Here is a 25,398-nt window from a genome sequence, read left to right as displayed (position 1 = left end):
GACGATGTGGTGACCATGAGGCTCTTTGCATGCAGCTCACGCATCAAGCGCTCTCCCAAGCCACGCAGGAAGCACCAGGTCAACGGCTGCCCCGCGGACGCCGAGAAGGACCGGCTCATCACCACGGACAGTGATGGTACCTACAAGCGGCCGCCTGGCGTGCACAACTCGGCCTACCTCGGCTGCCCGGTGCGTCCGCCCACTGCCCTGCGTGCGTCACAGGGTGACAGGGAACAGGCGGGTAACAAGGCCACTACCCCCGATGCCCCCAGGGCTGGCTGGGGCTGCTCCTGGGGGGCTTCCGTCATGGAAGGTGGGGCTTCTGGAAATGTAGACCAGGTTTTCCCCTCCATTCAAGCCCTACTCTCTAGCTTTACAATGGAAACTTCTTGACAATTAATAGAAAGAGAGAAGCTTCCAGAAGCTCCCTTGACTAACTTTCCCATCTCCCACCTCCCTTGCTCCCTGTGCTCCATTTGACCTTCCTCACAGCGTGTCCAGCATTTCCCTCATGCTGTTGTACACGTCACAGACCACAGTCACTGTCAACATAACGTTTATCTGCTCCTGGAACCCAGAGTGTCTGCGAATCTCACCTTGTCTTCACACTCACTTAGTGATGTGGAATTCATCTTATGATTTCCAACATGTGTCTCAATTGTATTTGCTAATAGACATTTCCCCGCCTTTTTTATGGGAAAAGGAGCTTAATGAGAATTAAGAAATAAGGACTAAAACATTTGTCGTGCTGAAAGGGCCAGAGTTACTTGACATGTTTGAGGCAGAATTGTCAGTATTAAGAACCCTCCACACCCAGGAGACCCACCCTGGTCCCATTGTGTAGAATGAACACAAGTCCAGGGGAGCTCTGGTGGCCTAGTGGAAAGGAGCTGCAACTACAATCCCAGAGGCTCACGGTTCGAATCCACTAGATGCTCTGCCTGGGAAGGAGGGACAATCTCCTCCTGTACCAGTCAGATCTGATTTGACGGTACACACGGGCGCGCGCGCACACACACACACACACACACACACACACACACACAATGTGTCAGGCTTTGTCTCTGACTGTTTAAAAAAAAAAAAAGAATGAACACAAGTCCCACGCACGGGTGTGAGGAGTGTGGTGTTGTGTACCACAGTCGGAACTGACCCACAGCTGACCCTCTAGCGGGTTTTCAGAGGCAGTTAATTGCATGTGAGGAGATTGCTCATCCTTCCCTTGTGGAACAACTGGTGGATTTGAACTGTGTGCCTTTGGGATTGCAGTGCAGCTTCTTGCCAGAGCTCATGCGAAGTGCTGTTGTTGTTGAGAAGCGTAGATGGCCCTTATGGAAGAGGGGGCCCAGAGGCAGCCAGGTCTGGAACTGTGCTCACGAGTGGTCTCCAGAAGCCCTCTGGGTGAGGTGGGCAGCAGTCCTGTTGTCCTGCACTGTCTCCTATGGGCAACCCCCCTGGAGATCTCCATTCAGGGAGAAGGGGTTTGACAGTAAACACCCTTGACAGAGGACTTGGATTGATCATGACAACTTGTTAAAAAGCCAGAACCAAACCCGTCTCTGCTGAGTTAATGCTGATGACCCTCCCCTGGGCTTCCCAGGCTGTAAATATTTACAGGAGGAAATGGCTCATTTTTACCTACAGAGCCGCTGTTGGATTTGAACCACTGACATTTCAGTTAGCAGCTCCCTCCCTGCACCACAGTGCTCCCGTGAGGCGGGTAGGTGCTCCTCCTCTGGCCATTTCTTCCCTAAATGACACTGAAGGCGGAGCATCTGGATACCCGAAACCTACCCCACTGTGGTCGCTGAAAGAACCAGGCCTTTCCTCGAGCTGCCAGTCTCCTGGACTTGAGTGTCCGCAAGCCTGACCGTGACCTCATGAGCGGTGGGAGAGGCCTCGTGTGAATCTGGAGTGTCCTTGAACTAGACTCTTGGGCTGACGGATTTTAGAGTTGTCTTTGCTCTTCAGGTGGAAGTGTCTCTGGCCGTCCTCCAGGTGGTGCTGTGGTGCAGCTGAGCGTGGGGTCTGTGCTCTGTGGGCGCCTGTCCCCAGGACAGCGGTCTCCTTCTGTCCCTGTCTCACTGTTGGACCTCCATGCCCTGTGGTAGAAGTGGAGGGATTCTCCTTCTCCCCTCGGCCCCGAGCCAGCTCTGGCTCAGCCTGTGACGGTCCCCTGTGGGAGAGCTGGTCTAATGGCCCGATTCTACCACCCTGCAAGGCCCCTGTGGTGTAGTGATTAAGTGCTTGGCTGCTAAGTGAGATGTCAGCACTTCAATCCCATTTCTCTGTGGGAAAAAGAGGTAGAGGTTTGTGTCTGTAAAAACGACAGATTTGGAAACCCCAGTTCTGTTGTGAGGGTAGTGGGCCTGGTGTTTTGGGTTATTGAGACTTCATTTCTCCTGTTGGCTGAGGAATATCTCATTGAACATCTTTTTATAAGATTCACCTCAAGTGCCGGCTGCTAGAATTTTATTTAGAACCAATCCCATTTTAAAATGTCATATTCGATGTGCAGAGGAAGCGGGGATTAATCATCAGGTTGTACAGTTAGATGGGTGGGGGTGGGAAAGAAATGGAAAGAATTTGTTCTTGAAAACAATGTATTTGAATTTTGTAAATAAACTAGTAGAAAATTTTAAAAAAATCATACTCAAAGAGGAAGGCTAACTCAGACACAAATAAGCAATACTTTCTCCAGGTCCAGATAAAATGGGATTTGATCAGTAGACTTCAGATCTACCAGAGGGGACTGCACCCCTGTCTTCCCCCTTTGTTCCTGAAGAAACCCAGGGACCAGAGGGGAGTGTGTGTGCCTGTGTCCACCTCATAAATGTCATGGGGCCTTCTGATGTCACAGTGTAAGCCCCTGACCCCCGGGGGCCCAGATTCTTGTTAAAAGGGCAGGCAGGAGAGGAGAGGAGGTCTGGTCTATGGACCTTCTGGTGTAAATCCTTTATCCCTGGGGGTCCAGATTCTTTTTTTTTTTTTTTAATATGCAGAAAATAGAACTTTACTTACAGAAAATGAAAAGAACTTGAAGCACTTATGGATGATACTTAAAAACTACAGTCTTAAAGATTATCCCTCAATTTACAGAAAATAAGATTGCTCACAATGTGCCGATTTTACATATGATGAAAGAAAGGACAGAGAACTTAAACATTTTTTTACTGCACAAAGTGAAAAAGAGCAAATAGAAGTAGAATCTAATATAGCTATTCTTTTTACCTTTTGGGAGAAGTTACATTTCTAGAGGTGATTAGACAGGGAGAGAATATTGAGGAGAGGAAAGTCCTGATTCTTAAGTGCTCTTTATCAAGTTAGTGATCCCAAATCAAGATGAATGTATGCAATAGGATGTACATAAGTTATTTTTGTCCATGCCTAGACTAGTGCTGTATAATGGTGTTTCGGTTTTGTTTCTTGCTTTTGTTTTGTGACTTAAAATAATCTCATTTAATACCTTGGGGGTAAAAAAGAAGTAGAATCTATAACTAGACACTCTAAAACTTAAATTCACAGTCTTTTCTTCTTGAAAGCTGCAGGCAGGAGAGGAGGCCTGGTCTGTAGGCCTTCTGATGTCACGGTATAAACTCCAGACCCCCGGAGGCCCAGATTCTTGTTGAAAGTCCCAGGTAGGAGGAGGTCTGGTCTGTGGACCTTCTAAATTTGCAGTAGCAGCAGCCACCTTAAGTGGTTTTACCCTGTAAAACCTTTCCTGGGGTCCTGCAGGCTTAAAGAGACCCCCATGTGGATGTGCACTGGAGGGAAGCCAGGAAGGGCTGCTGTGAGTGGGGGTGCCCTGCTCCGTGGGCCCCACATGCCAGGGTGAGGGCCAGGCCAGGCTCTGTCCAGAGGACAGGGGTCTCCTGAGGTTTTCGGGTTCCCTGATGGTAATGCTTGTCAGGCCCAGCAGAAGAGGTGCGGTGCTGCGTGTGGGTCTGTGGGCATGTGGTGAGGTTCCCTCTGTCGGAAATCCAGGGCCCACTGCTCGATGCATGTGATTAATGATCGCCCCCCAGCTGGCTGGCTGTCATCATGGGACATCTTCCAGATGTGGCCAGGCTTAGGTCGTGTCTGTGGAATGGAGTTCCTGTAGGAGGTGGATAGAAAACAAAAAGTCTGCCTTCCTTTTCCCCTGTGTAGCATGAACTGCAGGCCAGCGGGGCCCATGAACTGTTCTAGAAAAAGGAGTCACCCTTCCTCCCCTTGGACGCTGGTCACCCTTTCCTGCAGAACCTCCGTCCTTTGTAGGGTTACAGGTGACAGTGACAGCAGGCTTCTGGGGCCACTGAGAGGACCCTTCGTGCCGGCAGTCCCTGACAATAATGACCAGTGTCTATTACAGCAGTCATTATTATTTTACTGAGCCGTGAGTGAGAGTTCACAGAACAATTTTTTTCTGTTCAGTCATTAATAATTATATATTTTACTGTGCCGTGAGTGAAAGTTCACAGGACAGTTTTTTTCTGTCCAATCATTCATACAGACTTTGCCTGACTATGTGAATTCTAAGGGAGTTCAAGAGTGGCAATGATAGTGAACATTTTTCAGAGTCACCTGAATATGTGGCAAAGAAGGCTCTTTTCCTCAAAGTCTTTTCAGATTGCAACGGAACTTTTTTCTTAATGTATATGTAAGGCAGTTTTCTAGGAATGCCACAAATTGTGTGCCTCTGGTCATGTCCATTTGCTCTACAGAGGTAACGCGTGGTTCTGTGATGCTAAACACTGTGACACTGATGTGTCAGATGTGATAATGGTCACCCATGGCTGACAATGTTTGGTGGCGCTCCCCGATTAAACAAGCTTGGAAGCAGGAGTGGCATCCACTTCTAAGTAGCTTGCCTCCAGAAACCCTGTGAACCTGGAGAAAGGATGAAAGTTACATAAGTGTCCAGGTCTTTCATTCATAGGGTCGCTATGAGTCATCTGCGATGCGACGGCACTTAGCAACGATGACGACGATGTGAATTACATACAGCTCCCACATTGGGATAGCACACTTCCTTCTTCCTCCCTGTGATTCCCATCTTCCCTCATCCTTCTGCTTATCCCTTCCTGCCGTCTGTGCATTCTCCCCAGGCAAAACGATTTTTTCTTCTCATAAAAATAGTCTTAAGAAATAAGCTTTTTTAAAAAAATAACAACCACCACCACCACCACCCCCTCAATCGAATGTTGGGAATCATGTGTTACATAAGCATTGAGCCACTAACGTAGAGGTTGAGCTTGGAACCTGTCTCCCCCTCGGTGGGGGAAAGGTGTGGAGGCCTGCTCCTGTGAAGATTTCCAGCCTCAGACACCCCACGGGGCAGTTCGACTCCATCCTGTGGGGTGACTAGGAGCCGGTATTGACTTAATGGTGGGGAGTCGTGTTGAATCATTGTTATCTGGTGCCTGCCCTCTGAATAGTGATCTGGAGAACATGAATTTCACTTTTCTTGATGAGTCGTGACATCAGCTTTAAAGACAAATGGCCCCAGAATAAAGCTTGTTAGCATTTGCAGTAGGACACAGTGTTATTGTAGGTTTGGGGATCACATGTGCACACATGCCCCGCCCCACCTGTGTAGTTAATATACGATGGGCACTTTAGCTCCTCTGGGATTGTGTTCTTTTCCTACAGTTAAGAAGCCCTGGTGGCTTAGTATGTTACGTGTTGGGTTCCTAACTTAGAGGTCGTCAGTTCTAACGCACCACTCGTGAGGCCCTGGGGTTTTGTTTCAGGGCCCTGGGAAGTACAGATCTGACCTTTCTCCTCTCTGACTTTGCCCTGCAGTCTGACCCTGACCTTCCGGCAGATGTCCAGACGCCGTCCTCCGCTGAGCTGGGGCGGTACCCCGGCCTGCCCTTCCCGACCTCTCAGTACATCCCGCCGCAGCCGTCCATCGAGGAGGCCCGCCAGACCATGCACTCCCTCCTGGACGACGCCTTCGCCCTCGTGGCCCCCAGCAGCCAGCCGGCCATCTCTGCGGGTGCCGGGCCTGGACTCCCTGCCGGCCTGCCCGTCAACAGCACTCCATCCCGTGAAGAGCGGAGGGCTACCCAGTGGGGTGCCTTCTACAGCCCGGCCCAGGCGCCCAACAACCCGTGCAGCGTGAGTCCTGCCTTGGGTGAGGCTGGAGGGCCTGGTGCTGGACTCCCAGGTTTTCAGGGTCCCTGGGCACACTGGTTGCATTTGATGAGGATGAAAGCGTGTGTGATGAGTCTTGATTTTTGGGCTCATCCTGGGTTAATTGTTGAGGTCCCTTTGCGGGGTGCAGCCAGCTTGCTTGGCTGGTGGTTCGGGTCTGCCCAGGGCACCTTGGAAGAAAGGCCTTGTGATCTACGTCCAGTAAGTCAGCTGTTGAAAACCCTGGTGAACATGGTTCTGCCCTGACACACGTGGGTCCCCTCGAGTCAGCAGGGACTCAGCCGCAGCCAGGAGAGAAGTGCGTTCTTTCCTCCGCCCCCCACTGTTATTATTATTTTTTTTAATTTTAAATTTATTTTAATGAATGTTTACAGAGACTTTGGAGAAGTGAGTTCTTGATGTTGGATCGTAGTGTCAGAGCTTTCAGAGGTGGTTTTAACCACATGTGAGGAGATTGCTCCTCTGTCCCCCGAGAAGGTGGATCTGAACTGCCTGCCTCCAGGATTGCAGCGCAGCTCCTGACCACCAGGCCACCAGAGCTCCCTTGGAAATTGTGAGGTGCTGTGTTGTCCACACAGGGTTCAGCAGGGAAGGACCCAGGGTCCCACGCCTCACTCCCTCTGCTGTGCTTGGTTAAGCCGGTCACTGTTGGAAGCGGCCCTTTGGAGGCTCAGATGAGTTCAGAGTTGGAGATGAAGGGGAACAGATTCCTTGACTGTCTACAGCTTGGACCTGGAGGTGGATCGAGTAACTTCCCAGTCCTGTTCTCATTGCTGTTGGCGTAAAGGGTGTGGCTTAGGCTGTGGCCAACCCCTGCCCCGCCTCCTGTGACCCCTGAATGTGAGAAGACCCCCCCCTCCCCCAGCAAACTGGCCACACCTGGCAGGGACAGCCGACTTCAAACACCACCTTTCCACCTTGGGGGTTGACACTATTATTTAATCTGCCGTTGCTGTCCTTTATTTATTTATTTCAGTCTTCAGTCAATTTTTTTTTGTCCTTGTTTTAATGCACCTTCTTAAGACACAAAGAAGTGAAGTGGGAGAAGTCACAGTGAAGTGATCTTGGTAGGAGGGTCTCTGAGTCGGGGGTCCTGTGTAAGACACCACTTCTGTTGACTTCAGCTGCAGTCTCCCCAGGGCTCCCCAGTCTCCCAGCCCCCTGAGTGCCCCCTTTCATGGCTCCTGGTGTTTTTCATATCCCGGAATGCCATGCAGTGGGCGCCCTCCAGTGCCCAGCTTTTTTCAAGCCCCTCTGTTCAGCCTGTGTTCTTTCTAGAAGACACTCCCAGCTCTCCAGCGGGGCTCTGCCATTTCTGCTCCCATGAGGATGAGTTCCTATTGTTCCACACCCTCGCCACACTGGGGAATGTCAGGATTTGCCCAGGGATTGTTGACAGATTTGTGCTGCTGTTCTGTTTATTACTAGGCCTCTCTTGTTGTACACTCATTTCTCATTCACTGTATGTGGGGGCTGAGGTTTGAGGATTCTGTAATCATGTCTTTCATCTGCCATTCTAACAAGGACCCCAGGTGGTGCAGTGGTTAAGTGCTTGAGTGTTAACTGAAATGTCAGCAGTTCAGACCCCCCCAGTGGCCCCATGAGGGAAAGCTGTGGTGTTCTGTTTCTGGAGTGGCCACAGCCTAGGACCCCCGTGGGCAGTTCTGCTCCATCCTGTGGGGTCTTTGAGTTGGGATTGAGTTGACACACACACCAACCCTTTTAACCTAAAATCCAAGCCCACAGAAAGTTTTTTCATGATCTCTGTTCTCCTACTTTCTCCGGGTGGACTGGGGAGGCTGCCCTTGTGTGTCTTGGCTGGCCCAGAGGGACATAATCAGCCTCCATTTGCGTCCTTGACCGCAGTAGAAGCCACAAGAATGTGGCCCTCACAGTGCCTCCCGTCCCCTGAGCGTGTGCTCACTGGCTGTGACTTTAGAACTTCTCGTTTGTTATTTACATTGGTGAGTTAGGACACTGGGTTGTATTTCTGCTTCCTGATGTAAACAGAACAAGCCCAACCCAGCCACTACTGTGGCATCGATTCCCACTCTGAGTGACCTTGTGGGAGAGCGTCCACCTGCTACGTTTCCATTCCAAGGCTGTGAGTCTTCACAGGAGCAGACTGCCTCATCTTTTCTTGCTCTCCTGTGGATTTGAACCACTGACCTTTAATTTAGCAGCCAAGCTCTCTAGCCGCTGTGCCACCAGAGCACTTCTTTTGCTTTCCTAAGGAGATTTAACTCCTCTCTCCAGGCTAGGCTTCGCAGTCTCTGGACACCTGGTTAAGGACTGTGTCCGGCTGCTGCTCTGTTGGCGTCCCTGACTCCACTGGCCACTGCCAGCCTCTCAGGCATTGGTGCCCTGAGTTCTATACTGAGGAGAAAATGGGGGAGTAGGGGGGAGATTTTCATGGGAAAAGCTGATGACCTGATCCTACAGTTCAAGTTTGCCCTCAGACTTTTGTCTAAGTTCCACCACTTAAACTGAGAACCTGACTACTTTCTCTGGTTCCTTTTAAAACCTTTTTATCGGTTCAGCTAATCTCTAGAAAACAAATATCTTTTGTTCTGATGATAGTAGAGTTGATGTTAAAATAAGGCAAAAAAGCATGGACAGCTATTTCTCAGGTTTTTTTATTTTAGTTTATCACTTACTCAAAACAACAAACAAACAAAAACTCCCCAACACCCACCCAGCACAAACTCATTGTGTAGAAGCAATCCAGACTCATGTTGTGTCTTCAAGTCTCCTGTGACTCATAGCGACCCGATGTACAACAGCCCTAAACCCTGCTCTGTCCTGTGCCGATCGCTCTGCCTCTGACACCCCCACCCAATTACCCGAGTCACTGAATCAGTCCACCTCATAGAGGGTCTTCCTCTCCTTCGCTGTCTCTCCACCCTCCCAAGCATGGTGTCCCTCTCCAAAGACTGGTCCCTCCTCACAACATGTCCAAAGCATGTTAGATGGAGCCTCAGAGTCCTTGCCTCTAAGGAGCAGCTTGGTTTAACCCTCTTCAGAATGAACCTGTTCGTATTTTTTGGTTAGCAGCCCAGAATTTAACCACAGTATAACCAAGACCTCCTAATATTCTGGTATAGAATTAGGCTTGTTTTTGCTTTGCATATGAATATCTAAGTAACGCAAACCTTACTGAAAGCCTAGAGGCCGTCATGTGTCATCCTACCCCAGCCTTCCATTGCTCTTTCGTTATGTGGAAGAAGCGTCACTCTGCCTTTCCTTCACTGCCTCATTTCCTCTTCCATCATCCCTGCCCGTTTATTTTCTGCAGAGCTCCGAAGTCCTTCTCAATCCTCAACCATGAGGCTGGGCCTCCGAATGGGTCAGAGGCGATGGAACTGGACACCAACTCCCATTCCAGTAATCTCTTTAGACTCTGAGAGGTGGAGATCTTGCTATTTCTCTTGGCACAAGGAAATCCGCAGGACTTAGTTAAGTAGCTTGGCTAGTCTGTCTGACTCCACAAAGCAGAGACTTGTTCAGGGGTGGAGGGAGACCACAGTGTTGGGTGGAGAGTTGTGGGGGAATGCACGGTCTCTGGAGGAAGACTCCTCAGACAGACCTTACTAGAATTTTCTGTGAGTTGGTTTCATCTGCAGAGCAGAAGTAGTAATTAATGCCCACTCTTTAGAATCATAGGGAGCTCTGGGGGCCAAGTGACAAGAAGCTGCACTGCAATCCCAGAGGTGCACAGTTTGAATCCACCTGCATCTCTGTGGGAGAAAGATGAGCAGTCTCCTCTCATGTGATTAAATGCCTCTGACAGCCTGCCAGAGGGTCAGCTGTGGGTTGGTTTCAACTCAGTGGTACACAACAACAACAACTACAACAACAACAACAACTTTAGAGTTGTGTACAGTCTTCAATATGGATTGCATCTCCACATCAAGAAGAAAAAAGTCTTTACCACTCGAAAGACAGATAATGAATGAGAGTGAGTTAGTGTATATGTATATGGAATTTGTAAGCAAACCAATATAAAATAGAATTTTTAAAAAACTAGCAAAAATAAATCCTTACCACTGGACCAATAGTTAGGAGATCCGGAAACGTATTGCATTGGGGAAGTCTGCTTTCAGGAACCTCTTCAAATGACTTAGTCCCAGTGATCACAGTTTGAAGACCAAGTTGTGCCTGATTCAAGTCATGGTCTTTTCAGTCACCTGTTGTTGTGCATCTGAAAGCTGAACAGTGAATAAGGATGACAGAAAAAGAATGACGTCTTTGAGCTGTGGTTTTGAAAAAGAGCACTGGCGAGCTCTGGTGGCCTAGTGGCAAGAAGCTGCACCGCAATCCCAGAGGTGTGCTGTTCGAATCCACCAGATGCTCTGCTGGAGAAGGATGAACAATCTCCTCCTGTACCAGTCAGATCTGATTTGACGGTACACACACACACAAAAAAAAACCCCCCACAAAATAAAATATAAAAAAAAGAAAAGAAAAAGAGCACTGACTATCCTACGGCCTGCCAAAAGAACAGACACACATGTCTGGGAGAAAGCGTGGCCAGAGTGCTCCTTGGAAGAAAGGGTGGTGGAGATTTACCTCACATATGTCGGGCAAGTTGCGAGGAGAGGCTATTCCTTAGAGAGACATCATGCTTGGAAAGATGGAAGGTCAGTGAGAGAGAGGAAGACCCTCAGGGCAATAGACTGATAAAGTGCCTGCAGCAGTGGGCTCAAGTGAATCAGAGGTAGTGAGAATGGCACAGGATGGGAGAGGGTTCAGATCCATTTTTCATAGAATTATTCAACTTGATGACTCCTGACAACCACCACCACCACAACCACCTTAGAGTCATTGTGAGTCAGAGTTGTTGCACAGCCAGCCTGTTGCACTGCGACCCTGAGGCCCAAGGAGAACCACCACAGTCTCCAGGGCTGTAGACCTCCACAGAAGCAGAGTACTGTGTCTTTCTCCTGTGGAATGACTGGAACTGCCAACCTTGAGGTTAGCAGCCAAGCATTCAACTGCTATGCCTTTAAGGCTCCCTTGTCCTTCCTTCAGTGGGTGATTGGACAAACAAGGCATGCAGACAGGAGGGTATTACTCCAAGCAAAAGGAATGGTGTTCTGAGACCTGCTAGCACACGGAGGGTCCGTGACAATATTGTCCTCACCCATCTCTGTGACTATCTAGTCAGTTCTTTGTCTCCTGACTTTGTAGGACAGGGTAGAAGGGCCCCATAGTGCTTCTGAGGCTGTAAATATTTTTTTTTCTTAAAACACAAAACCAAGGAGCAGTGACTTATAAAACTGTCACACAGAGCAGAGTGACAAATCACTCCACTGTTATAAAATAGGGACCGAACATAAAAAATCAGCATGGCCATCAGAACTCTAACATGCTATTAACTATGGCACTTCACAGAAGATCAGCATTATCAGAGGCTGTAAATCTTTACAGAAGGAGACTGCCTTGTCTTTCTCCCACAGAGTAGCTGATGGGTTCAAACTACCGTCCTTTTGGTTGTCAACCAAGTGCCTAATCGTGGAGCCACCAGGGGTCATGCATATACAGTCTGTTGCTGTCAAGTTGATTTTTGTAGCAGCTCTGCTTCGGGTCTCCGAGGCTGTAAATCTTATCAGGAGATTACCTGTCTGGCTCTTGAGGAGCGGCTGATAGATTTGAACCGCTGCCTTCTGGGTAACAGTGCAACAGGTTACACAGTGTGCCACCATGGGACACATGCAGTAGCTAGGATAAACTACTAATTCAGTTCCTGGCCACATAAAGACGGAGGTCTGATACCGGCGAGGCCCAGAATCGAGGGTGGTGGAGGCCTGGATTCAGAGCACCCGCCTCACCCTGTCCCCAGCTGGAGTGTCCTGGAAGGGCTGCGACTGGAGCATCAGACTCCAGGACAGCCGCCAGGAGTTGCTGGGGAAGAAATACTGGGACAGGAATCGCTGTTAGTGCACGTGCATTTCTGGAGAATGCAGCAGGGTCAGGTGTGTCTCGGGCCATCCTGTCTTAGAACCAGCAGAGACTTTCTTAGATTAGCTCTAGAAACAAGAGTTGGTGGACGGATATAGGACATCTCCTGGAATTTAGGGGGACTGGTGGGGTGGGGTCTCTTTGGAACCAGAACTCGAGCGTGCTCACTTCCTCTCTGAGGGCCTCTCTGATTTCTCATTCTCTTTGTATTTGTTCACTTTTTACATCACCACGCAGCACCCACATAGGTTAGCTTCCTGCACAAATTGGAGTGACTGCTGGATCCTCCCAGGGTCACCTGACCATTGGGGGATGTATTGACAGTCACTTGTGCTTGATATTGCAACTTAGATCCAGGTAGGGAATGAGGCTGTGGACAAGGACTGGCCCAGAAAGCCGCTTGTTCACCTTGTCAGTTAGATTATGTAAAATAGGAGATCCCACGCTGTCAGTTACATTATATAAAATAGACGATCTCACCCCACTCCCTGCTCTTAGGTCTGTTCCCCTTGTAAGGACCCTGTGTGACAGCCGCCGTGCAGGAGTTTCAAAGCTTTACATGTTTAAGGGATCAGGTTGCCAACCCCCCTCCCGCCTCCCTGCCCCCCTCCACAGTGTCTGGTGGATTTGAACCACTGATGCTTCAATTAGCAGTCCGATGGTTAGCCCATGGTGTCACCAGGTCTCCTACAAGATAGACAGGTCTAGAAATCAGTTGTGTTTTCGTATTTTCCTTCTCTAAACCCTGGTAGCCCCACTCCCCAGACTGAAATGTCTAATACTACTTTATGGCAGACTACTCCACAAGCGTAGTTACTTTTTATGAGAAATAATCCTCTTGAAAGCTGACCCTGCAGACTTAAGTTAGTACTTCTGTTGTCACCTTATAATAAGCATTAAATATTAATCTGCTTTTCTTGCAGAGGTATGAGGACTATGGGGTGACGCCCCCGACGGGACCATTGCCAAGGTAAAAAGCCTTATTTATTTATTTATTTATTACCATAATAAAGAGAGGTCTTTTTAAACCAGCACTTTACGCAGAGAGGAGAGCCGGGTAGAGAAGGGATCAGGACTTGTGATCAACCCGGGTAAAGTTAATAGATGGAAGTATTTTTGGCTTTCTCCCCTCTAGGTTGCATTTTAATTTTGTAAACTCTTTTTTTCTTGGTATGAGTAGACTTGAGCTGAGTTATTTGTTCTCTGGACCTAGCCAAAAAAGTAGAAAAAGAGGTGGAATTCAAATTCTCCTTCCAGTGTTGACTAATTAGATATTTGGACTAACCTTCCTGCTGAAGACGACTAGAATAGCTGGAAAATTACTAAGAATTATTTTTTTCCCTGTGATTTGAGTGCAGATTTATGCAGCTGCCTGATGCCTCAGCCATTCATGCACATTTGGTTTTTATAACACTAGTTACAATATCCACGATGCAGCCACACTTTCCCTCTCCCTCCCTGTGAGTCTCTCTTCCATTCATCCTTCTAGTGTACCTTTTCTTGCTCTTAGGTCTTTATCCTTAGGGAAATATTGCTCCTTTGACCTCCTGTGGTGGGTTATTCTAAGTAGTGAGTCCCTTCCTGGTGTTACTGGTCATTCTTACTTGGCTGAAAATTTACCACAGGGTGAGTTTTGTTTTAGGTCAGAAAGTACAGAAGGGTCATAGTCTCAGGCATCCTGCCTTTCCCTTTTGGACTAGTAAGTCTGACCTTTTTATTTTTTGATGTTTGAAATGGGCATTTTATTTCCAATATGAATCTTCAACAATTTTTTCCACCTCTGTTTTTTTATTGGTGTGTATGTAATTATTCATATACATTGCATTTCATTCAGGCACATAGTGTGTTGTAAGTTTTTTGGTGTGTATTTCACACTGACTTTTTAAATGATTTTTCATTTGATCCCGTGCTTCTCCTATTCTCTCCAGGGTCCCCTTCTGTGCTCCCCTTTTTTTGCTAGTAGCTATATGTAAGTGGATGTTTTTAAAATTTTTCAAATTTTTTATTAGTTTGCTTACAAAGTTCATGTCCGATGTGTTTCACACTGTTCATCATTCACGTTCACATTGTGTTTCGTCCAGTCATTCCCATGCTTTATGCTTTATAACGTTGATCACCATTGGGCCTTGCCCATCATTACCCTGTCTTTTCAGGTCTTCCCTTGGATCCTTCGCATTTCCTTCACCCCCTCCCTCCACCCTGCAAACTGTGCAACCCTGTGGCTTCACCCCTACCTGTCCTCACCTCTCTGCTTCCCTCCCTCCCGTTGGGTCCCCATACACGTTTTACTAGTTATCCTTCTATTTTTACAATAATGGTCTTTTGCAGTGTTCTGTGCCCCTTTTAAGAGGGCTCAGTGATAGCTCTTTTGGTCCAGGCTTGTGGTACTGACATCTACATGGCCCATTGGTCCTTTGAACAAATTGTTTCTGTACATCTTTGCTTTTCTCCCCTCTTCTAGAAACCCCCATTTGGCTTACAAGGATATGCAGGAAAATATCAGGATACAAGTAGAGTATGGAAGGAATAACTCTAGAATAAAGGCAGCTCTCTGATGGTTTTTGTCATGTGGATAAAATTGAGTGTCGTAAATGACAAGCCTCACTGCCTTTACTCTTCCCTTCCCTCGGTCCTGACGCCTCTATCAGTTTGTCCCAGGCGTGGACTTCAGAGGCCACAGGTGACCTTACTGTGCAGCCCGGGCTGAGGTGCCCCAGTTGTGTGATGCTCTTGAGCAGGTGTGAGAACGTCCTGATGGGAAAGTTGTTGACTTTTGACTCGTGGTCCCCAACGAGACAGAGCAGAACTGCCCCACGGGGAGACGGAATGACGTCAGGGCTGCAGTGATGGGCTCACACACAGCGGCGGCTGTGAGGCTGGACCAGGCCCGGACAGGGCTACGTTCTGCTGTGCTCAGCGTCTCTGTGAGCCTGAGCTGAAAGTGCCTCCCAGTCACAACACTTGTTATGGAAAGAGCCCTGGTGCGGCAGTGGTACAAGTTCTCTGCTGCCAACCAAAAGGTCCGCGGTTTGAATCCACCCACTGCTCTGCAGAAGGAAGATGAGACGGCCTGCTTCTGTAGAAATGTTAACTGCTGGGCAGTTCAGGGCTGTCCTGCAATGCCACTGTGAGCTGAGGTCCACTCGGTGGTAGTGACTTGGAGTTTGGAGTGGGGGTTTTGGGGTGCTGGGCTAGAACCTGACTTTTTCATTAATAGCTGGTGCTTAACTACTGTGCAGGCTGCCAGCGCCCTTTTGGTAAGTGGAGGGTCATCGAAACTGAGGGTGACCCCTGTGAGAGGCGACACAGGAGCCTTAGCTATGGGCTAAGATGTTCCAGCACCCTAGAAGCCGGGGCAGGCCCAGGACGCTGTCCCCCTCACACCTGACGTTGCTGTGAGCCAGGGCCGATTTCGTACAACTGCTGACTGTAGCAATGGACGGTAGTGATGTCAGAGATGGTGAGCATGGCACAGGAGAAGGCTTGATCTCCTGCTCGTGGGATTATTAGGAATAATAGTCAACTTGAAGATGTGTGACAACAACAGAGTTCCTGGGACCAGCCCTGTGTCCAGCAGAGGAGGGGAGGGTAGTGGTGACAGGACAAGCTGTCCACACCACCTCTCTTTCTGCTAGCTGAGCTGATCCTCACACTCCAGGGTCCTGTGTGGCTCTGACTGGGTGTGCTCTGCCCTCAGGCCCAGCTTTGGCCCCGGACTGTTGCCGTCCTCGGACCTGGGGCCCCCAGAGCCCATGCAGCCCCAGGCTGAAGCGCCCTTCACTGCCCGCGGGATCTACTCGGAGGAGGTGGCCTCGGTGGCCCGGCCCCGGCCTGTCGGGGGCACCACAGGTACGTGGGTCTCTCTGCTGGTTGTCTTGTGAACTGGAGGATGTGTGTTTGTCGCTACAGGTCACTGGGGTCCAATTCAGGTTCTCCCACAGTGTTCCCACACCCCTTCCCACCCTGGTGAGAGTGGTGCTGGTGGAGATGGAGGGGTGCTGTTGGCTGAGGTCCCCAGGGCATCCCCAGGGCACCACACGGGTGGTCCTCAAGGTACCACAGGTTTGATTCTGAACCTCAGCAGTAGAGGGGATGCCAGAACCAGCCGAGTCACCAGACATGGGCATGCTTGTTCGTCCCCCAGGCATGTAGACGCTCTGCGGTGGTCTGTGAATGTGTGAGGAAAGCGTTTGCAGAGCCGCACGGAGGACTGAGTGGCACTGAAGCTCCACAGGGAGCGATGCACGCTGCTGGGAAAATCGGGGCCAGCAGGCGTTCTGCTCAGGAAGGGCCAGACATACCAAAAAACCCCAACTTAAAACCCCACCAGCTCAGTATCTGTGAAGCACCCTGAGTCAGCCCCTTCAAGGGATGACCCAACATCTCTGGGCCAACGAGGCTCTCCTCTCTGATGGGAGATATCCGTCTGAGCAGTGGGTAAGTGTGGTGGTCTCCCAGCACTGGCCAATCACAGTGCCCTAGTGGGGCCTTAACAGAGAACATATTGTCCTGAAGTTCTGGACGGCGGAACGATAAACTCAGGTGATAGCAGGGCCCTCAGAATACTAGGGGAGCCCCCTGTCCCCCAGTGTCTGCTGGCTCTGGGTCCTCCTAGACCTGTATCCCCATCACACCTGCTGTCGAATCCTCCACATCCCTGCGTGCTCACCTCTGTCTCCTCATGAGACACCAGTTGTTGGCTGTGCGCCCGCCCGCCCTTCTGCAAAGTGATACTTCTCACCCAGCCGCACTGCAGAGTGTTCTGAGGCCGATCACAGTGCCCTAACAGGGCCTCAAAGTTTTCTGATGGCCGTGTTCTGAGGGTCCAAGAGGACAGGAATTTTGGGGACCTTTATTTAACCCACTGAAGCTATTCAGTCAAGTGTCCATGGTTTTAAGGCAGATGCATCCACAGCTTTTAAGAAGCAAGTGTGGGATGTTCTTCCAAAGGCAGGCAGGTGACCCCAGAGAGAACTTTGGGGCACATGTAAGAGTGGACATACAGCAAGAGAAGGACCCTATGTAAACATGAATACAGCGTAAGAGCTTATCATAAACAGCTTGTGAAGCTGCTGACCTGTGGCTGGAGGGAGATTGTTTTATTTTGTCACGCTGCCTGTTAATTTGAGGGGGCTGTTAATTTCCCATCCAATTTATTAGTCTCCTGAGTGATCCTGCCCTCCTCCTGCCTACATTGCCTGTCCCCATGTCTGAGTCTCACTGTCCCTTTCTGCTGTCACTGACATGGGTAGCGTTGGAGCAGGGACTCAGGAAGGTTGCTCTGGAAGATTTCGGGTCCTTTTACCCTCCAAGCCCTTGTTAAATGAGTCAGTGTAGAACCACATGCGTCTTCACATGAGAAGTTAACATAGAAATCCTGGTTTGTGTGAATTAGTTGCCATTGTTACTGCTGTGACGCTGACCCTATTCCTGTTCCTAGTGTAAATCATTAAACTTTTGAAAAGCAGGGGAACAACGTGACATGTGAGCTTTTGATTTAGTGGTGACACTTCTGGGAATATTTATTGTCCCCACCCCTCCAAGAAATAAAAAAACATCTCTGGTAACTAACTACTGAAGATGTTTGATGCAGCATTACCCAGAGCTGAAAACAAACCAAGTGCCCGGCAGTGGGTGTGGTGCATGACCTGTGTTTATGAGTGGTTTGTGAGTTGGGGGGGGGCATCTGTGATTTAGTTAGTGGAGGGGTGGGCTCTGAGGGCATGAGCAGTGTGCCAATGTCATGGGGTCACTGGGTGCAAGCTGGGGTGTGGATGGCTTGCTGGGGTGTGGTTGGGCATTCTGGGGTGCAGGTAGGCTTGATGAGGTTGGGCTCACTGGGTGCAGCCAGCCTTCCTTGCCGAGGGCACTGCCCTGAGCCCTGGGGGAGGTTGTCTCATGCTGGGAGGGGCGCACTGTTTGTTTCCTGCTGTGGCTGCAGCTGAACTAGAGCCAGGCTGCCTCTTGCTGTCTGTGTTCTTGGAGCCTTTGCAAATGACTGTGCTGCATCTGTTCTGTGCAAAGGTTTGCTCAAGCCGTGCCTGGTGGTCCCCTGTTCTTATGCATCCTGTTGTTGTTGTTGTTTGCTGTCAAATCGAGCATAGCTCATAATGACCCTATGAACAAAAGGTCTGAAGCTTTTCTATAACTATCGACATTTATCAAAGTTCGTAGAGTTTCCAGAAGCATGTTGTTCAGGAAGTGGATGCCGCTCCAGCTTCCGTCCTATGCATCTTCACCGTCTTAAGCTGCATGGCTTTCTGGAAGTGACAGTATTCCAGCCCGTGATTGCTTTGGGCGCACCGTGGTCCTGTCTTTATCCCTGAGGGCACAGGGTTACTTGCTACACTAACTGAAAGGTTGGCTGTTTGAATCCACCAGTTGCTCCAGTGAAGAAAGCTGGTGGTCTCCACTGCACAGGCTTACAGCTCTGGAAACCCAGTGGGCATCGCGGGGGCTCAGTACCAGCTTGAGCAAAGGGCTTTGTTTTTTGGTTTTGTTTTTTTAAAATATGGAACGCTTCATGAATTTGCGTATCATCCTTGCGCAGGGGCCATGCTAATCTTCTTTGTATCGTTCCAATTTTAGTATATGTGCTGCCAAACCGAGCACTGTTTTTTGGTTTTTGTGGTATGTCTGGTGGGACGAACTGGGTCCCCTAAAACGAGATATTGAAGTTACAAGCTGACGCATGAGAGCATGACCTAGTTGGGAAGCACTGTTTGCAGAGGTGACTAGCTCACGTGAGGTCATGCTGGAGCGGGCCACATCCTAATCCTAACTGGCCAGTGTCCTCCTGAGAAGAGAAAGAAGAGATGCAGAGAGACCCACAGAGGAAAGGCGGCCCCGTGGAGGTGGAGGCAGAGCCTGGTGCGAAGCTGCTATCAGCTCAAGAATTGAAGACCAATCTTCTAGAGCCTTCCGGGAGAGCAAACATGGTGTTGCCCAAATCCACTGCTGTCCAGTTCATTCTGCCTCCCAGCGAGCCTGGAGGGCAGAGCAGAGCCATCCCGGCGGGATGCCAACGGGGTGAATCTTTACAGAAGCAGACACCTCCTCCTTCCCCTGCAGGGCAGCTGGTGGAGTCCAACCTCAGACCTTTCAGGGAGCAGTCCAGACTCAACCACTGCATCACCAGGACCCCTTGCAGATTTACTAACACCCTGAATTCTATTTTCTGGGCTCCAGAACAGGGGAGGATACGTTTCTTTTTTCTAAAAATTTTATTATTTTGTGTGTGTGTACGGTCAAACCAGATCTGACTGGTACAGGAGAGAAGATTGCCCTTTCTTCTCCAGCAGAGCATCTGGTGGATTTGAACTGCATACCTCTGGGATGTTATGCATCAGAGAGTTGGACAGTGAATAGGGTTGACAGAAAGAGAATTGATGCCTTTGAGCTGTGGTGCTGGAGAAGAGTGTTGAATATACCATGAACTGATAGGAGAACAAACAGGTTTGTCCTGCAAAAGGTGAAGCCAGAATGTTCCCTGGAGTCAAAGATTCTGAAGCTTCATCTGGCATACTTTGGGCATGTTGCAAGGAGGGACTGGTCCTTGGAGAGGGACGTCATGTTTGGCAGAGTGGAGGGGCAGCAAAGGAGAGGAAGACCTTTGATGAGATGGATCGATTCTGTGACTGGAGCTGTGGGAATAAGTGCATTTGGGATGGCTAGCTTGGCACAGGATAGAACAGCATTCAGGGCTCTTGTACATAGGGTCGCTAGAGTCACAAATGACTGGATGGCACATAACAACAACCACCACCTCTGGGATCACAGTGCAGCTTCTTACTACTAGACCACCAGAGCTCCCGAGGATGCATTTATTTCTAAGCACACACTTTGTGGCAGCTGTTACAGCATCCCCAGGAAATGAATCCAACATCTGAACAAAAGCACTGAGCAGTGAGGCCCCTACCCCGAGCTCCCCCTCAGCCGTCAGTGTATTGTAACTCTAACACGAGTTAGAGCGGATGTGAAGATGGAAAGGGCAGTCCCCAGGCGTCTGTGACTGTCTGAAGGTGGGTGAGACCTATCTAAGCATCAAGGGTGACTTTGGTGACCCCGTTAGTATTTTAGGAGCCCTGGTGGCACAGTGCATTGAGTATTAGAATGCCAACCAAAAGATCCAAGGTTCTAATCCACCACCCACTGCAGGACTCAGACGAGTCAGCCTCATCCTGTAGACCCTGACAACCTCAGAAGCCAAGGGGGGTCGTCCTGAGTCACCGTCACCTCAGTGGGGTGGGGTTTGATGACAGTGGTTAAGCAGTTTGATCCCACCAAAGCCACGCCGGAGCACAAAGCTGGGCATTCTGCTTCTGTACAGAGTCACAGCTTTGAAACGGAAATCCCTCCGAGCTGGTCCGATGAGTTCTGCTCGGTTCTCCTCTACTCTGAAGGCTCCTCTGAGCTGGAATCGAGTTGACAGCAGGAGAATGGGCTTTGCGTTTCAGCATTTTCCCCCACAGTGTCTGGAGACCACTTTTTCTTCTCTTGGTTTGCAGCATAGACACGAGCCTCACAGAAGTAGTTGAGGGAGGCTGCAATACTGCTTACACATCCGCCTTCACATCCACCTGAGGGGGCAGTGCCTCCCGCAGGAGAATGAACGCCAGTCCCCCAGGTGCGTCTCTGTGACGAGGCTCCAGTGGGCTTAAACTGTAAACAGTGACGGAGCCAGGCCAACGAAGCATGGTGGAAGCGAGCCTCGATATTCTGGATCCAAATCAAGGCAGGCCCTATTTTTAGGGGAGAAAGGAGGTGATATTTTCAGTTCCTTTGAAAACCTCAAAGGTGCAACCATGAAGACGCTGAGAATCTGCTTTTCCTGTGGTGCCAAACCCTTTTCTTCTTTTCTTCAGGATCTATAGGGCCATCCTTACTGTAACCTCTACAGAAATGAAAGGAAGTGTGTTCTAACAACCCCTTCCTCCCCAGCCCCTTCATGCTCAGGAAATGAGAGCATCACTGTCAGCCCCTGTATTTAAAGGAAGGAAAAGCCCATGAACAAGGAGACAACAGTTTGCTTTTCTGGAGGAAATGTCATTTTCTGAGGCTACCTGTTAACCAAAGGTTGGCAGTTCGAACCTGCCCAGAGGCACCTTGGAAGATGGGCTTGGTGATCTGCTTCTGAAAGGCCACAACCTTGAAAACCCTACAGAGCAGGTCCAGTCTGCACACACAGGAGGCCCTGCGTCAGCTCACCGTTGAGGGCTGGTCTGTGGGTGCGTTGGATGGAGGCGCCACGTTCCAGGGATGCTCAACGACTGTTCTTAAAGATACGCAGTGAAGGGTGCTCTGGTGGCCTAGTGGCAAGAAGCCATGCTGCAATCCCGAAGGCGCACGGTTCTAATCCACCAGATGCTCTGTTGGAGGAGGAGAGGCAGCCTCCTCCTGTGCCAGTTGGATCTGACTCGATGGTACAAGAAAGAAAAAAAAATGCAGTGGTCAGACTGAAGTGGCTGTACATGGTGGTCTCACTGCCCACTGGACTGACCAGGCCGCCCTCTGCTGTGTTTATTCTAGGTTCCCAGATCCAGCACCTCACGCAGGTGGGCATCTCGAGCAGGGTTGGTGCTCAGCCTGGGGAGGCGCCTCCAGGCCGGAGTGGCCAGTACGGGGGCCCAGGATGGACAGTGTACGGGGAGGATGAAGCTGGGCGGAGAGAGGCTGTGAGTATTTGTTTGTTGTTTGGGTCATCATTTAAAGATCAGACGTCATGACTTCACTTAGCTCCTCCTGCTTTGGGGAGAACGGTTAAAGCCCAGGAGCCCTTGGCAGCATGGCAGTTAAGGACATGGATGCTGATCCAAAAGATTGGTGGTTTGAACCCACCAGTCGCTCCATGCCGAGCCTGATTGATTCCGCAATGGGGGATGGACTCCAAACCCAATATGGAACTGTTGAAGCTCTTTCTCCGCTGGTCCAGTCCCGCTCACCGAGGTGTAGTCTCACCTTCAGGTGGCTGTGGGGAAACAGTACAGTCAGGATGGTAACAGTTCCATGTCCAGTCCTTCCCTGTTACACCTGCCAGTCCTCTCAGTTAGACAAGAGGCTGAGTGCAGGACACAGGCTCTGAGTTCGCTGTTTTCCTCTGTCAGTTAGAAGGTAAATTCATCTTGACCACAGTGGGTGGAAGCCAACATTATCTGGAAGGTCTCTTCTCTCTGGGGCCTCCGGTCAGTCCCGGTTCTCATCTTAGCTTTGAGTTCTCCCCTCCTGACCTTCCCTTCCTTGGGGGGGCTCCAACCTCACTTCCTGCCCAGCTCTAACAATCTTCCCTAGGGAGATCTGGTGGCCTAGTGGCAAGAAGCTGTGCTGTAATCCTGAGGGCACATGGTTCAAATCCACAGGTGCTCTGCTGGAGGAGGGGCAATCTCCTCCTGTGGGAGTCGGATCTGATGTGACTGTGCACAACAAGAAAAAGTAAAAAAAAAAAATTAAGAAGAATCTTCCCTGTCTTCCTGCTGGGCAGAAGCCCCAGGCCTCCCCCCCTCCACACACCCCCTCCCCATTAGGAACAGGAATTGGCCAGCTGGACCCCGAGCTGAATTCCTCCTCTTTAACCCCTCACTCACTTATATGCCTGTCTGTAAGCAGGTGTCACCAGCCTCTTGAATAGATAGGAGTGTCTGAAATATTTCTTGGTGGTTCAAACCCACTCAGAGGCCCCTCTGAAGACAGGTCTGGCCTCCTGCTTCTGAAAACTCACAGCCTGGAAAACTCTGTGAGGCAGTTCGGCTCTGCACACATGGGGTCACTGTAACAATTTGTTAACCCCCTAAATAAAGCCATCACACACATTGCTGACATGGCTGTTAGGTGCCGTTGAGTTGAGTGTGACTCATAGAGACCCTGTGAACAGCAGCCTGAACCTTACACTGTCCTGTGCTGTCCTCATCATCTGACACACTGGACGCATTGCTGCTGACACTCTGGACCCATTGCTGCAGGCACACTGGATGCATTGCTGCAGGCACACTGGACCCATTGCTGCAGGCACACTGGACGCATTGCTGCAGGCACACTGGACTCATTGCTGCAGGCACACTGGACCCATTGATGCAGGCACTGTGTCAGCCCATGTCTACCTTTCCAAACATGATGGAACAGCCTCTCTTAACAACCTGCCCAAGGGTGGGGGACAAAGCTCTTCATCTTGCCTCTGACCCATAGTGACCCTGGAAAGCCTGCCCCATCAGGGAAGCAGATTGCCACATTTTTCTCTTGTGTCATGGCTGGTGGTCTTGAACCCTCAACTTTTTGGTTGGCAGCTACGCCCTTAACCACTGTGCCACTGGAGTCCCTGTTGTTAACAACAGAGGTTTTGGGCAAACCCCTAGAGTAAACCTGGGGGTCCTGTGGAGGCTGGGGGCAGGTGGGGAGTGGGTAGCTCCTCCACGCTGTTGACTGTGATGTTCTGAGTGCAGAGATGCAGTAACACCTGTGTCTTGCAGCCCCACGTGCTCAGCCATCAGGAGTACCCCTCCCCGCCGCTGTTTCAGGTGCCAAGGACTTCGGGCCGCGAGCCCTCAGCCCCTCCCGGGACGGGCCCTGCCAGGCCACTGCAGGGCCCCGGGCTGCCATACGCCACCAGCTCCACTGAGGACCTGCAGCCCGGCCACTCGTCCACATCGCTCATCAAAGCCATCCGCGAGGAGCTGATGCGCCTCTCCCAGAAACAGACGGCCGTGCAGAACTTCCACAGCTGATGGCCGCCGCCTATCTGCTTCCCGTGGAAGCAAGAGTGGGCCTGCCGTGGGCAGCTGGCCACCCGGGGCCTTTCGCAGGAGCCTTCTGCTATGACCTCCCACCCAGGCCCAATGGGGATGGCCACTGCCCAGGCTGGAGTCACCAGGACCACAGTGGGCAGCTGTTGGAGGCCCAGCACCCCTGGTGATGCGCCCTTCACTCTGTGGCCACCCTCGGGCCATGTCAGGCCCACACTAACGATGTGACCATAGGGTGTCTCTTTCCTAAAAGCTTGACTAGATGGCCTTGGCTTGAGGGTCCGGAGGTCGGGGAGGGCCCCATGGTACTGGATTGCAGCAAGGATGCGGCCACTTCTGGTGCTGTGAGACGAGACCAGAAAGCTTTTGTGAGCGCCCGATCGCCCTCCATTGCTCTGTAGGAATTTCTTTTTCATAGTCATATGAAAAGACTCAAACCTAGACTGTTGGGAATTTTTTTAAACGATATTAGTGAGAAACCAAAAGAATAGGTCATGTGCGCCCAAGAACCCATGAAGCCATCCTGCGTCCTTCTCTTTCTTCTGGTGCTACCGCCCCAGGGCCCTCGCCCCACATCTGCAAGGGATACATGAAGCTTCCAGTCTGTTCTGTAAAACAAAAGCAAAACCGGCTCAGATTTGGGGTGGGGGAGCTTCATATTTATTTGGTTACTCAGAACACCGCAGTTTAGCTTTTCCATTCTTAGTTGTATTTTGTTTGTGAGCCAGGCACAGGTGGATAACATCCCTCTTGGGTGCCCATCATGATGTTAGCTTCACCCTGGACGGGCCCACAGTCCTGAGGGGCTTCTCAGATGGTGTTTGAACCATGGAAGATGAGCAAACACTGCTGATCCAGACTCCTAGGCCCACCACTTACCGGTCATCTGCCACAGTGGTCACAGGCCCTGTGTGACGGCCTCTTACAAACCCAGTGTTTAGGCGAGTCCTCCTGTGGTGATAGAGAGGATGGTGGCAGGATAAGAGAGTGGCTCCTAATTTCTGCTTCCTCTGTTCGTTGCTCTGAGGAAGGGCTGTTAGCGCCGCCTTACACATTTTGGGCCTGAGAGGAAGGTGAGCTGGCACAAGGTAAACATGTCCCCACTTGACAGGTTACAGTAAGGGATAGGATGGCGTGGTCATTTTGTTTTCTGACACTTGAGTGCAAACACTGGAGAGTAACCAGCTTAGGGACAGAATTCCAGTCAGTCCTGCTTTGTTACATCTGCCATACGTCAAGCCAAAGGCAGACCAATGGGCTCAAAACCTTCCGTCGGGTCAAGATGTGAGGACCCTGTACAGCTGAAATGAGTTTCCCAAGTGAGAACATGAGGGTTGCTAATCCTGCGGTGTCCACTCCTGGAAGACAGGAGTCCGTCTGCCCACTCATACACCCAGCCCTAGAAGAAAGACATGGGGTTTAGAACCCCATCTGTCCATTTCATCTCTCCATTCTTTAGAAGACGGTGGATACTGAGCTCACCACTCAGGCATGGCAAGAAAAAGAATGAACATGTCTTCACACACTCTTCTGTGGCCTCGAAGAGAGTGGAGAAAAGGCATGACTG

The 25,398-nt window shown here is 50.3% G+C and overlaps 1 protein-coding gene across 1 annotated transcript in view; it reads left to right on the top strand.

The window, feature by feature from the left end:
* Nucleotides 1-23,813, top strand: part of KIAA1549 (KIAA1549 ortholog) — a 72,152-nt gene extending 48,339 nt beyond the window's left edge. Inside the window, exons 15-20 of the mRNA XM_006887215.1 lie at nt 36-189; nt 5,785-6,102; nt 13,023-13,069; nt 15,797-15,948; nt 21,628-21,773; nt 23,559-23,813. Coding sequence (XP_006887277.1) covers nt 36-189; nt 5,785-6,102; nt 13,023-13,069; nt 15,797-15,948; nt 21,628-21,773; nt 23,559-23,813 — 1,072 coding nt within the window. The remainder of the gene's footprint in view (nt 1-35; nt 190-5,784; nt 6,103-13,022; nt 13,070-15,796; nt 15,949-21,627; nt 21,774-23,558) is intronic.
* Nucleotides 23,814-25,398: the final 1,585 nt, after the last annotated feature.

This window comes from Elephantulus edwardii, unplaced genomic scaffold, assembly GCF_000299155.1.
Source record: "Elephantulus edwardii isolate Elephantulus edwardi_28Jun2011 unplaced genomic scaffold, EleEdw1.0 scaffold00055, whole genome shotgun sequence".
NCBI lineage: Eukaryota > Metazoa > Chordata > Mammalia > Macroscelidea > Macroscelididae > Elephantulus > Elephantulus edwardii.
The sequence above is the reverse complement of the archived record's forward strand: the minus strand, read 5'-3'. Positions and strand labels throughout refer to the sequence as shown.